Consider the following 14,118-nt stretch of genomic DNA (forward strand, 5'->3'; position numbering starts at 1 on the left):
CGTTCTGCCTTTTTATTTGTAAGCCGCTTTGTGCAACTCCCTTGTGGAGGGGGTAAAAGCAGGATATAAATATTTTTGATAAAGAGGTAAATGATTGCATGCCGGTAGAGTCCATATTTTGCCTACAGAATCTTGCAGGCTTCCGGTTGGCCAATGTGAAAACAGGATGTTGGACAAGGGGGATCTTTGGCCGGAGCCAGCAGGCATTTTGCTAACATCTTGAAAATAATCACAGATAGGGTTTTCTGAATGCTGCGCGAAATGCTTCCCAATGCATTTTTATTTTTTATTTTTTTATTCTCTGAAGACTCGTGGAAGGTTTCTTGGAGGCATGTGCAAAATGCAAAACCTAAAGGCCAGGGAGGGAGACGACAGCCCTCGGGTCACCTTAGAAAATGAACATCTTACACTCTGAAAGCTTAAATAGCAGCAGGAAATAAGGAGAAAATAACTCTTTCTAGGTTGTCTGGTTTTATCAGGGCACTCATCTGCACAGTGGGGTGGGAAGAGAATTCACTTTAAACAAATTTTATCGCCAGGTAACACGGCTGTTGAGACCAATGGCAGAAAAAATAAATAAAAGAAAGGCAACTGCTGTTTTAATTTAATGCCGGGGAATAATGCCTGGGTAGTTCAGTTCTCCCAGCCCAGTTACTCTCCTTGTTCACCAATGGCAACTGCAATGAAAGGACTACCAGCTCATTTCTAATAAAAAATGAAGGGAGGATGCTCTGCTTATGCGTTGAACTTGCTGTCTGAGAAAGGTTCACTTACTATTCACAATGTAAACTATCCCTGGATGCTGAGTGTTTGGAATACAGATTTAAAACGCTGCTCTTCCTCTTGAAAACATGTGTTGTCTATGGGAAAAGCATACCTGCTAACACTGGAACATTATAAAAGGATACACTGAAGCTGCGGGCATTTAGCTGGGGGAAGAGAGACCAAAGACAATCCTGTTAAATTAAATATAAATACATGGAAAGTGTTGTTTTTTTTCCAGAGGGACTTAAAAGCAGAGAGAGGAATTTTGCTAAAAATGAAGGAGCTTGTTTTCCAGAACTTGGACAATCTGGCAGGTTTACAAAGGCTTAATTATTGAGCTATGTGATGCTTGGCCCTTCTCCTGGAGCTTTGGGGGGGGGGGAGTTTTATGGATAGTTGTTAAATTTATTTTGCAACCTGAAGGTGAAGGGCAGTTATCCTAGCATATAAGCTGTTTCCAGTCATAGTGGGCAGTGGCTGTACAGAGCAGCCTTTCTGTGTGTGTGTGTGTGTGTGTGTGTGTGTGTGTGTGTTCTTTATTAAAAATAAAATGTACATAATTACAAGTGTACCAAGGAAGATAAGACACCAAAAGAGAGAGAGGGAGAGAGAGGAAGACATATCCAGGTAGAAAACAAAACAGAATAAAAAAGAAAAATAAATGTGATACATTACGAAAAACAGGGAAAAAATGTAATTGTAGCTATTGTTATTTCTAGTCATAGTGGGCACTGGCTGGACAGAGCAAATGTTGTCATTTGGGTGAGCTGTGTCAGGTGCTTTTCAAACATCAGCACAGTGAACAGACATTGGAGGACCCCGTGACAGATCTCTGCCCTGAGAAATACCAATTGGCCTCGACAGCCTACAGGATAGAAGTGCAGAACATGGTTTTGGCAATATGAATCATGAGTGGGGATTGAAGAACAGGGGGAATGGATTCAGTTCACAGTTAAAGGTGAATCTTCGTAATCTACATGAACGTGAACTGAAACACAGCCAGCCCCCAATTTCGCACGTCTCTGAATTTTGCAGTGCAGTGTTCCAGCCCAGCAGTGGGCATATGCTATGCATCTACTAGGGCATAGCATAGTGTGTGTAGAAATACACATATCCATGAAAATAATGCACAAATGTTCATTATCTTAGAAGAATTGTGCTGCAAAATGCTTGTATTAGGCAAAAATTGCATATGCAATCCTTTTCAAAATCCACCAGCAATTTAGAGTTCATTTGTTCTAATATACACACAATCTCTTTCTCTTTATAGCGTCTCGCATCCATCTTTATATATACGCCTCTTCAAGTTCTCGCCATTGCTTTCTGTTGCTTCTTTACGTAATGGTTACTGAATTTAGGATTAGAAAAATGAGAAATGGAGAGAAACCAAGATTAGCAGATTCATTTGTCCTTAACTATAGGCAGTTCATGGGGGGGGCGGAGAGAGAAAGAGGTTGCCCTACAGTTCCACTCACTCCTTAAAGCACCCATCTCATAAAGATAATGGCTGCTATATTCTTTCAGTGTTCTCTGCTATGGTGGACATCAACTGCCTGCCTTGCCTCAGAGGCATCTTGTAAAGATGTTAAAGTTTTGCAACTGCTACACCTACTTGAGAAGCAGGTCGGGACCTGAGAGTTTGCATGCAGGGGAATAAACCTCCTCTTCCCTCCTCTCCCATTTCTAACTGAGCTGCTCCATCAGTCACATGGAATTCAAAGAAGACGGGAAGCTGATCACATCACAAGCCATCTCTGATCTGACAATTTCGCCCTAAGGGAAACTTTGTGTTTCTTTTCATTGTAATGGGCTGCATATGTGGGCACGAATATTTTCTTTCTCGCCAGCAAAGCCAATTAATTTTCTTTTTTAAGTTCCAAAGCTCCTCCATGGAGCCGCTTTGGGGACTGAGTGCAGCTCCTTGTTGAGTCATACCAAACAGGAACCCATAGCATGTGTTAAACTCCGCTGACAAAAACTGCCCTGTAGTTTTCAGTGTGAACCAGTCCTTAGACTGTTGTTTTAGGAGCACAGGAAGTTACTCCTAACCACAACATTGGTCTGTCTTGCTCAGGATTTCCCTCACTGACAGGCAGAAGATCTTCAGGATATCAACCCTACTTGGAGCTGTCAAGTGTTGAACCTGGGACTTTTTACATTGGACAGCACTGATCTCTCCCTTCCTCTGCCAATCATTACACACTTTGGCTGAAGCTACACACAGGGTGATTGTTTCATCCTTATGCGATGGTCACCTCCAGGCTTGACTACTGTAATTCACTCTATGCGGGGCTGCCCTTGAAGCTGTCCCAGAAACTCCAGCGGGTGCAGAATGCTGCAGCGAGGCTCCTCACGGGGTCTCTGCCATGGAAGCATATTCACCCAGTGCTTTTCCAGCTGCACTGGCTCCCGGTGGAGTACAGGGTCAGATTTAAGGTGATGCGTTTGACCTTTAAAGCCCTTCACGGCTAGGACCCTCATACCTATGGGACCGCCTCTCCTGATATGCCCCACGGAGAGCCTCAAGGTCCATAAATAGCAGCACCCTAGTGGTCCCAGGGCCCTAAGGAAGTTAGATTAGCTGCAACCAGAGCCAGGGCCTTTTCAACTCTGGCTCCGGCCTGGTGGAACGCTCTGCCTCATGAGACCAGGGCCCTGCAGGATCTGATTTCTTTCCGCAGGGCCTGTAAGACAGAGTTGTTCCGCCTGGCCTTTGGCTTGGAGCCAATTTGATTCCCTCCCCCTCTTTTTTTTCCTTTTTCTTTTTCTTTTCCTTTCTCCTACGATGAGGCTACATTTTTAAAGTTTCAATATTTCAATGTTGTATTTTAATTTTGTTTTTAAGTTGTATTCATTCAACCTGCTTTTCTTATTGCTTGTTAGCCACCCTGAACCTGGCCTTGGCTGGGGAGGGCGGGGTATAAATAAATATTATTATTATTATTATTATTATTATTATTATTATTATTATTATTAAAAACAGCCATTTTTAAGCAGAGTACTAGCAGAGGGTGGCAGGTGCTACTTCACCCTTTCCTTTCTGCCTCTTTTCCATTCAAAATAGCTCTCTCTCCCAGCTGTCTTTCTTCCCATTTCTTCATTCCTAAAGATGGGGTAGCGGCTGGGAGAGGGGCAATTTTGAACAGAATATAGCCAAAGCAAAAGGGCTTTAAGCAACAGTGCCCAACATCTGCCACTACAGCAGCAACCAAGGCTGATTGTGGTTTTTTTAAAAAAAAAAACATAAGTTGGGGGAAATGCATAAATTCACCCTTTGCTGCCTAAGTTCACCGCTAACCATCTCATTGCAATATTGCTTTCCTTGCCTCACGAAACCTCCCAAATCGGTACAACAATCACACTGGTGTTCTGAACAAGTGCATGGCGGGAAAAGAGCACGCCCCGCCGCCATCCACCCAGCGCACATGCCAGCGCATGTCTACATCATGCCTACACATATATGTGATTGGGAACAGTGCGCCATTGGAAACTTTGCAAAGACATGATTCCCAAGAATGGCGAGAAGTGCCTGCACTTATGTGACCAACCGGTCATCGACACATTGCAGATGTGTCCTGGAACATGTGCAGCAGGAGACACATCCTATTAGGTTACATCTGCACCATACATTTAAGGCACTCTTGCACCACAGTTGTGGCTCCCTCTTCCCATGAAAGGAAGAACCCTAGGAACTGTAGACTATTAAGGGTTCTGTCCCTCATAGAGCTAAAATTCCCTGCAACCTTAAACCAACTACAGCTCCCATGATTCTTTGGGGTAATTCATGATTGTAAAAGTGGTACAGTGGTACCTCTGGTTAAGTACTTAATTCGTTCCGGAGGTCCGTTCTTAACCTGAAACTGTTCATAACCTGAAGCACTACTTTAGCTAATGGGGCCTCCCGCTGCTGCCACGCCACTGCCGTGCGATTTGTGTTCTCATCCTGGAGCAAAGTTCTTAACCCAAGGTACTATTTCTGGGTTAGCGGAGTCTGTAACCTGAAGCTTATGTAACCTGAAGCATATGTAACCCAAGGTACCACTGTATAAGAGTGCTTTAAACTCTTATGTGATTGAGTGGTTTGAGTGTGACCCTAGTGTATTCATTCAATACAGAGCCCCAAGCTGCAGAAGGGTTGTAGCTGAGTGGAAGAGCAGCTGCCTTGCATGCCGAAGAGCCCAGGTTCAATCCCCGCCATCTCCAGGCAAGGGTGGGGATGCTTTCAGTACCTTGGAGAGCTCCTACCAATCAGTTGTGGACAACACTAAACTAGATGAACCAACAGCTTGATTCAGTGTATGTTAATTTCCTATGCTCTTTCTGCATTCCTAATCTAAACGTTTGAGAGGCGACATAGTCATTCGCACATATAAACTATACACAAGTAGATGGGATGTTTTCTTTATTGTTGCTGATTTTGTGACAGATTTTGCACTGGGAAACTGACGCGTTTCTTCTTGATTTCTTCTTTCACAGGCAGTGAAGGTTCTGGAGAAACCATTCAAAAGGAAACATCCACCTGCGACATTTGCCAATTCGGGGCAGAGTGCGATGAAGATGCAGAGGATGTTTGGTATGGTAACATTCATTCATTATCCATTTATTTGTCTTGAAAAGCTTGATTTCCCCTCAAAATTCTTTTTCTTCCAAATTCCTCTCCTTGAAATGTAGCTAAGGTTGTACTGTTTCAGTTGTGGTGAAAAACTCAAATGTGTTTCTTGAGTATAACAGACTCCAAAAAGTTATTTTGTTTTTAAAAAAAGAGAATGCAGAGATAGAAACAAATTTCTCCCACTCACACCTGAAATCTGATTATTTATCATTCATTTACACTGTTTTAATGGGATGAGGCTGCAAGCTTCAAACAGCGCTGAGGCTGGAGTTGGACAACGATTGTTAAAGAGAGTTGAAGGCGGTACGATAAAAGTCATCATTTCACATTTCCTTTTCACCTTTTCAGCCTCCAGTCAAACAGGTTAAGCGGGTTTTTCACGCAGTCCGAGCTATTTAAAGCGGATTATCTTCTGTCTTTAGCCTTCCCTTATAAAAGTGGCTAAGAGGGCATTTAGACATGGATAATATTACTTTAGTTTTCCAGATTATAATATTACCTTATTTTTCTGCATTATTCTGCCCCATTTTTATTCTGTTCCTTTCACACTCCGGTACCTGTTGTGTTATGAAATGGCAGCTTTTTGATACTGGCATATCACACTAAATTCCTTTCACACCAGTGGGCATGGTGTGACACAACAAGGAGCATCATTGGACAATGTTGCTACTCCCTCACCCTTTCCACACATCTGTGTTTCTGTTCCCCTATGGAAACAGCTTAAAGTTAAATAATTATCTAGGGGACAAGGGCTCATCAAGAAAGACCTGGTTATGTTTAGAATGATACCCCAATTTGCGGATGATACAACAGTGGTGGGGCTCATTAGTGAGAATGATGAGGCTGCTTATAGGAAAGAAGTACAGGGGTTAATTCAATGGTGTAAAGAAAATAATCTTATGCTTAACACCAAAAAAACCAAAGAACTCATAATTGATTTTAGGAGAAAGAAAAGTGTATTTTTACCATTGCACATAAATGGCGAGGAGGTGGAGAGGGTTGGTAGTTTTAAATACCTGGGCATTTACATCTCTGAGGACCTCTCATGGACTGCAAATATTAATATGGTTGTGAGGAAGGTGCAGGGGAGGTTGTATTTCCTGAGAATGCTCAGGGGATTGAATCTATCTCAGCACCTACTTCTGTCCTATTATCACAGTACCATTGAGAGTGTCTTAACCTATAGTATATTATCGTGGTATGGGAGCAGCTCTGAAATGGATAAAAAAGCTTTACAGAGAATAATTAAAATTGCCCAGAATGTTATTGGGCTCCAACTACCAACCCTGGATGAGATCTTCACGTCTCGCAGCTTGAAGAAGTCACACAATATCCTGAGAGATCCCACCCATCCTGCTCACAACCTCTTTGAACTGTTGCCTTCGGGCAGAAGATACAGGACAATGAAAACACGAACCACACGCCTTCTGAATAGTTTCTATCCAAGAGCTCTGATTGCACTAAATAATGATCTCAGGGCCAGTTGTAAGAAATAGCAAGCAGTGAGTAGTAAGGAATGAGATAGGTTTTAGGTTATGCTATGCTTCTAATAGGTTATGTTATATTCTGGATTATGTTATGTTCTAATAGAGTATGTCTGAATAGGATGAGAGTGTTGGAGATACGTGCGAATGTGTATGTGAATCCGGTCTCGGGTGTTTGATTTTCGTTGTTGTGTATACTGTGTATATACGGACAATGACAATAAATTTATCTATCTATCTATCTATCATAGGGAAATGTTCCCTGATACCAAGATGAGGGATTCTATGGAATGCAGATAGAGAGAATTGATAAGAATAATGATCGGTTGTGACCTTGACGGAAGCGTACAATAGATCGGCCTTCTTGTGTTTTGGCTCATCTTCCTCTTTTTTTCCTTTTTTTCTACCCCCCCCCCTTTTTTTCTTTTTTCTCTCTTTTTTTCTTCTTTCCTCCTCCTCCCCCTTTTCTTTTTTCTTTCCCATAATGGCTTATGTTCTATGCCATGTACTTAGATTTTTTTGTATTTTTTTAAAGCTTTTTTCACCATCATTATTATTAAGGAATTTTCTTTTGTAATTTTGATTGTCTATAATTATTTCTATTTGTTTAAAGCAAAATAAAAGTATTTTAAAAAGAAAAGAAAAAGAAAGCAGCTAGAAAGAACTGTGTGCCAGTATACTGCCCCAAATGTTGTCCCGTCATTCCCGCAATTTTCGGGGTTGCTGTGGGGTGGGGAGAGATGCAAACAGATTTTCTCTGTAATCGGTTAACATGGAAATGAGGGGGCAGGGGATGGGAAGAGAGCGAGAGAAAGTGGTGCAGTAGTGGTGGGCATCAAAAGCTGGCATCAGCCCTGCTCCCATAGTGACAATCACTATGAGACTACAGGAATGAATGCCCCAGACTCATCCCTCTACCACAGTGTTTCTCAACCTGTGGGTCTCCAGATATTGTTGGACTACCTAGGAAGCATGACCAGTGGTCAGGGATGATGGGAGTTGTAGTCCAACAACATCTGGGGACCCATGGGTTGAGAACTGCCTTGGATGCTGGGGGAGAAAGGTGACCCAGATGTTCCCAGCAGATGTAGCTGGGCTGTTAATGATTTTGAAGAACAAATAACATTATTCTGATTGGGTACAGTCTGCTCCTTTCTGCAGCCTCCCCTTCCCCCATTCAAACCCTTCTCTGTGTCTGCTGCCAAATCCTGCTCGGCAAAATGAATACTCACTGCTGTTGTCGCTATTAATTATAATTGCCTTACTTTGATACATTTTGCTGCATTAGCCACTCAGTGCAGGACTCTTGACATTCACGTTTGCATGGTGGTGCAGAGAGGAGCTTGTTTAGTTGCAGAAGAGAAGAAAGAGCACCCTATTATTATAGGGAAAAAGGAAGGAGGGTTGTGTGGGTCAACCAGACCTTCTGTAGTTTGTACATTCTACTCTGGTCTGTGCTGTACCCTTTTTGGTGCCTGCTGAAAATATTTTTGTTTAGATAGGCCTACCCAGATACAGGTGGCGCTGTGGTCTAAACCACTGAGCCTCTTGGGCTTGCCAGTCAGAAGGTTGGCGGTTCAAATCCCCATGACAGGGTGAGCTCCCATTGCTCTGTCCCAGCTCCTGCCAACCTAGCAGTTCGAAAGCACACCAGTGCAAGTAGATAAATAGATACCACTGTTGCAGGAAGGTAAACTGTGTTTCTGTGCACTCTGACTTCCATCACGGTGTTCTGTTGTGCCAGAAGCGGTTTAGTTATGCTGGCCACATGACCCGGAAAGCTGTCTGCGGACTAATGCTAGCTCCCTCGGCCTAAAAGCGAGATGAGCGCCGCAACCCCATAGTCACCTTGAACTGGATTTAACCATCCAAGGCTCTTTTACCTTTTACCTACCCAGATATTTAGAAAGTCAGTGTGAGTTTTAACCTGTTTTTAGTTTTCTGCTATCTTAACTTTTTGAAAGCCTAAATTATTGTTGATCATTCCTCTTATTGATAATGTTGCTGCTTTTTTTTCTGTGAACCACTTTGAGCTCTCTCTCTTTTTACACTCGAGCAGCGTATAATTTTAATGAAATATATCAATAAAAATAAATGGCATGGAGCATAAGAAGAACCCATCTAAGCCAACATTGTCTTCTTGTGATGGCTAACCCAAATGCCTATGGGAAGCCCATAAGTGGGACTTGACAGCACACTTCTCTCATGTCTTTCCCTTGTTTTTGGTGGCACACTGCTTCCAACAGAGGAGAGAAAAACATAGCCATTGAAAACTTGTAGGCATTGATAGCCTTATCCTCCATGAATCTCCAAGAAATGGAGGACGGGATAATACCCCCCCTGCTGCCTAAAGGGAGAGAAATCACATGAACCAGGTGGCTACTCAATTGAGCACTCAGTTCTTACTGTGAAAATTATCTGGGGTGCTCTGTTACCTGTATCAACTAGCTGTTTCTTGAAAGGAGTGTTTCAAACGTAAACTGAATTTAAAAACTGGGAAGAATAAGTTACTTCAATCTTTCAGTGCATTGCCCCTACCCCATGCCACCCAAAATTGCAATAATTTCCATGAAGACTTTACTATGTGAAGGGATAGTATACTTAGTGTATGCTTTTTGTGGCAAACCTGGGTTTGCTTCTATGGAATGGGTTTGCTTCTATAAAATGAGGGTGCCTGGCTTACTAGCAATACATGTGAAAAGGATCTAGGGGTCTTGGTGGGCACCAAGATTAAGATGAGTCAACAGTGTGATGCAGCAGCAGCAGCAAAAAAAGGTACAGTGGAACCTTGGTTTTTGAGCATCTCAGAAGCCGAACAATTTGGAACCTGAATTCTGAAAACCCTGATGTAATTGCTTCCATTTTTGAATGCGCCTCAGAAGCCGAGGCATGTTTTTCATTTTCCCTCATTGACTTCACAGCCAGCCCATTGATCTTCGGTTTTCGAACATTCTGGAAGTCGAATGGTCTTCCAGAACTGATTATGTTCAAAAACTGAGGCTCCACTGTAATGCTATAGGGTCCAGATCAAGGGAAGGAACAGTACTGCTCTATTCTGCCTTGGTCAGACCACACCTGGAGTACTGTGTCCAGTTCTGGGCACCACAATTTAAGAAGGATGTTGACAAACTGGAACATGTGCAGAGGAGGGCAACCGAGATGATCAAGGGTCTGGAAACCAAGCCTTATGAGGAGCGCTTGAAGGAGCTGGGTATGTTTAGCCTGGAAAAGAGGAGAATGAGAGGAGATATGATAGCCATCTTCAAATATCTCAAGGGCTGTCATGTGGAAGTGGGAACAAGCTTTTCTCTCCTGCTCTGGAGGGTAGGACTCAAGGCAATGGCTTCAAGTTACAAGAAAGGAGATTCCTTTTTTTAAAATAATATTTATTAAAATTTCAATAAAAAAGGTTACAAAAATGATAAAAAGAAAAAAGAAAAAATACCAATTACAGAAAAATAAAAACAGTTAAAAATAAGTCCCTCTTTCTATATCTTACAATTCATTTACTTATTTTCATGACTTCCTCACACCTCCCTTTTTTGTATTCCAGTTCAGATAGTTAATTCAGCAAATCCTTACCCTCTTTGTTTTATCTTAGTTCTTTATCTTCACATATTATAACTTTATATTTTCATCTAATATTAATCCATTTTTACATATTCCTATTTAACCTTATTGCTAAAACTGCTTCGTTTCATTCCAACATCATTTGAACATTCAATAATTTTACAGTGTTTCTGTAAATAATCTTTAAATTTCTTCCAGTCTTCTTCCACCAACTCTTCTCCCAAGAAAGGAGATTCCGACAAAACACCAGGAATAACTTTCTGACAGTAAGAACTGTTTGACAGGGCAACAGACTCCCGCAGGAGGTTGTGAACTCTCCTTACTTGGAGGTTGTGAAGCAGAGACTGGATGGCCATCTGTCATGGATGTTTTAGCTGAAATTCCTGCATTGCTGGGGGGTTGGACTAGATCAGCGGCGTAGCATGGGTTGTCAGCACCCGGGGCAAGGCAAGTAATTTGCGTCCCTAACCCCTAACCTGCCTCCGCTGCCAGCTTCTTCTTGCTGCTGCCTGGGCTGGTCGGGTGTGGTTCTCTCCTGCGCTGGGCGGCTGCTGCACTGTCCCTCCCCCAGATAGTCCCTCCCTCGCCCTCTCTCTGCTCCGCAACGCACGCCTGGACCCCCCTCCACAGTGGGCGGCGACCCAGCAGCTCGGATCGGATTCGCACAGCCAGCACTGCAGTGAGAGAGAGAGAGTGAGCCAGGTAGAGGCAGAGAGCTTCGAGTGTGAACGTGCCCCCCCCAAAAAAAAATGTTGCGCCCGGTGCAGCTGCCCCCCCCCCTGCACTCCCCACGCTACGCCACTGGGCTAGATGACTCTTGGCTTCCCTTCCATCTCTACAATTCTATGATTCTAAGCGGCCCTTAACAATATTCCATGTTTCCACTCTGATTCCGTATTGGAAGCAGTAACTCCAAGCTGCAAAGGATTAGCACATTTTCCTTACTTCTTTTTCAAAAAGTGAATATGTGTGTGGGAAGGCACCCACCCAGCCATGCACACCCACGGTTTAGCATTCCATTAGTGACGATCCTTCACTCTGTTAAAAAACAAAGGCTATTCAGTTTAAAGTCTTTAACGTCTTGCTTCTTTTAATCTGCGAAAGCTCCTTGTCTCCAAAAGAGGATCATATATTACTGGCTTTATTTCCACCTTTAATGCATTTTGCACCAGAGTAGGCTTCATGAATATTTGAAGCAAGCCAGTGGCTGTGCCCATTTATTAAGCTCTCGATTGCGATCTATCGGTAAATCGGGCATTCACTTGTCGCTCGCTTTGGGGCTTTATTTCTGAGCTTGCTAAGAAAACAATTGACTTGGGATGACAGGGAGTGATTCATTGTAACGCCCCTGATAAAAGCACACATGCACAAAAAGGCAAGAGGAGCATTAAGGCTTTGAGCAGGGAGGCGCATTTCAGAGATCATCCCTTCACATGTGCATGTACAGACACACACACACTCTCTCTCAATTTTTAAAGCATCTCGGAGCTCTCAGGGAGGGTATAAATAGAACATATCAAAGGGAGAGCCCTTTCATTTTGCAAAGTGGCTTAATGTCAGCTCATGAGCATGTCAAAAAGTCCTAGACTTGTTTTGTTACAGGTCAACAAGAGTGGAAGCTCTTGTTCCTCTGGACTACTTGTAATCTATAAAGATGGCAGAAGCTATTCAGAGTTGAAGTAGCTTGATATAACACATGAAAATGCTCTTTTATTTAAAGGGAAAATGAGAGAGGTTGGTGTTATCTTCAGATGAAGGTTAACCTTTTGAAAAACCTCCCCTTCCTAGCATATGCAGAAGGATCAAAAACTTGCAGTCCTTTTGCATTCATAATTACTGTGTGATCTGTTACTTTTTAAAAAAAGGAGAGTTTGAGTGCTACAGCAAAGAATACTTATTATTCTTATTATATATGAATATGGAATTTGTAATTATGTCAGCTACTAAAGTAAGTGTTGATAGCTTTGCGTTAGGGTGCTGTCAGCTGTCTGCACTCACCTTTTGTGGCTTCCAAGCTTCTGCTTATTTGCAGAAGAATAAATACATATCTTCTCTTTTTAAGTTGCATCCTTTCTTTTAAGGTATGATTGATTGATTGATTGATTGATTGATTGATTGATTGATTGATTTATGCCCTGCCCATCTGGCTGAGTTTCCCCAGCCACTCTGGGGAATTTTAATGAATATTGGGAATATTAATGAATGACAATATCAGCATCGTAGCTGATGTCGCTTGAACTCTTGGTACACATGGCGATTTGATGTGCATAACCTTCCTTGGAACCTTGGAGCATTGGGGCTTTTGTTTGCAGGTTGTTTTTGGAATGGAAATAAATAAACATCACTCTTAACAAATCCCCATTTGGCCATAATGCTCACTGGGTGACCTTGGGCCAGTCACTGCCTCTCAACCTACTTCACTGGGTTTTTGTGGGGACTGAATGAGGAGGAGAGAGAAACACGAACATGTATCAGTGCTATTTTTCTAGAAGCAGAGGTACCCAAACTCACCATTGAGGCCTCCCTTGTTCTCTTTTTATGGCTATGACGCCCACGTGAGAGAAGTTGGAATTGAATTCCCGCAAGTTCTGCTTGGGAAAAATAGCCCTGCATGTACTCCACCTTCAAGCTTCTTGGAGAACAGGATGAGACATAAATGAAATAGATAAATTGATAAATTGTTGTTGTTGCTTAGTCGTTTAGTCGTGTCCAACTCTTCATGACCCCATGGACCAGAGCATGTCAGGCACTCCTGTCCTCCACTGCCTCACTCAGTTTGGTCAAACCCATGCTGGTAGCTTCAAGAACACTGTCCAATCATCTCATCCTCTGTCGTCCCCTTCTCCTTGCACCCTCAATCTTTCCCAACATCAGGGTCTTTTCCAGGGAGTCTTCTCTTCTCATGAGGTGGCCAAAGTATTGGGGCCTCAGCTTCAGGATCTGTCCTTCCAGTGAGCACTCAGGGCTGATTTCCTTCAGAATGGATAGGTTTGATCTTCTTGCAGTCCATGGGACTCTCAAGAGTCTCCTCCAGCACCATAATTCGAAAGCATCAATTCTTCAGCAATCAGCCTTCTTTATGGTCCAGCTCTCACTTCCATACATCACTACTGGGAAAACCATAGCTTTAACTATACGGGCCTTTGTTGGCAAGGTGATGTCTCTGCTTTTTAAGATGCTGTCTAGGTTTGTCATTGCTTTTCTCCCAAGAAGCAGGCGTCTTTTGATATTGTGACTGCTGTCACCATCTGCAGTGATCATGGAGCCCAAGAAAGTAAAATCTCTCACTGCCTCCATTTTGATAAATTGATAAATAGGCTACTTCAAATTCCTTTCCTGGAGAGCAACCAGCAGAATAACAACAACAACAGCGACGACGACAACAACAAACCAGTGAATGATTAGGGGTGTGGGGCAGCAGGGCACAATATGAAGCTAAATTAATGACTGCACAGCACCTGGAAATACAGCTGAATTTGAACCCCCCACCTCACCCCCAATTCACTTTGTGCTAACATGGCTATTTTGAATGCAAACATTATTCCACTTAGAGCCACTCCCATCCACCATCGGGATGCGTATGTAACCAAACGGCCATTCCTTAACCTCATATTTCTTCTCTAATTGCAGGTATACGTTATATGCAAATTCTACAGCATGCCAGTGCAGTAAGTGAAAGCCCACATC

The 14,118-nt window shown here is 42.8% G+C and overlaps 1 protein-coding gene across 1 annotated transcript in view; it reads left to right on the top strand.

Moving 5' to 3' along the window:
- Positions 1-14,118, top strand: part of TMEFF2 (transmembrane protein with EGF like and two follistatin like domains 2) — a 236,368-nt gene that overhangs the window by 146,987 nt on the left and 75,263 nt on the right. The window contains exon 5 of the mRNA XM_083712929.1: positions 5,242-5,338. Within this exon, the coding sequence (XP_083569055.1) occupies positions 5,242-5,338 (97 nt within the window). The remainder of the gene's footprint in view (positions 1-5,241; positions 5,339-14,118) is intronic.

This window comes from Podarcis gaigeae, assembly GCF_964106915.1.
Source record: "Podarcis gaigeae genome assembly, chromosome: 1".
Taxonomy (NCBI): domain Eukaryota; kingdom Metazoa; phylum Chordata; class Lepidosauria; order Squamata; family Lacertidae; genus Podarcis; species Podarcis gaigeae.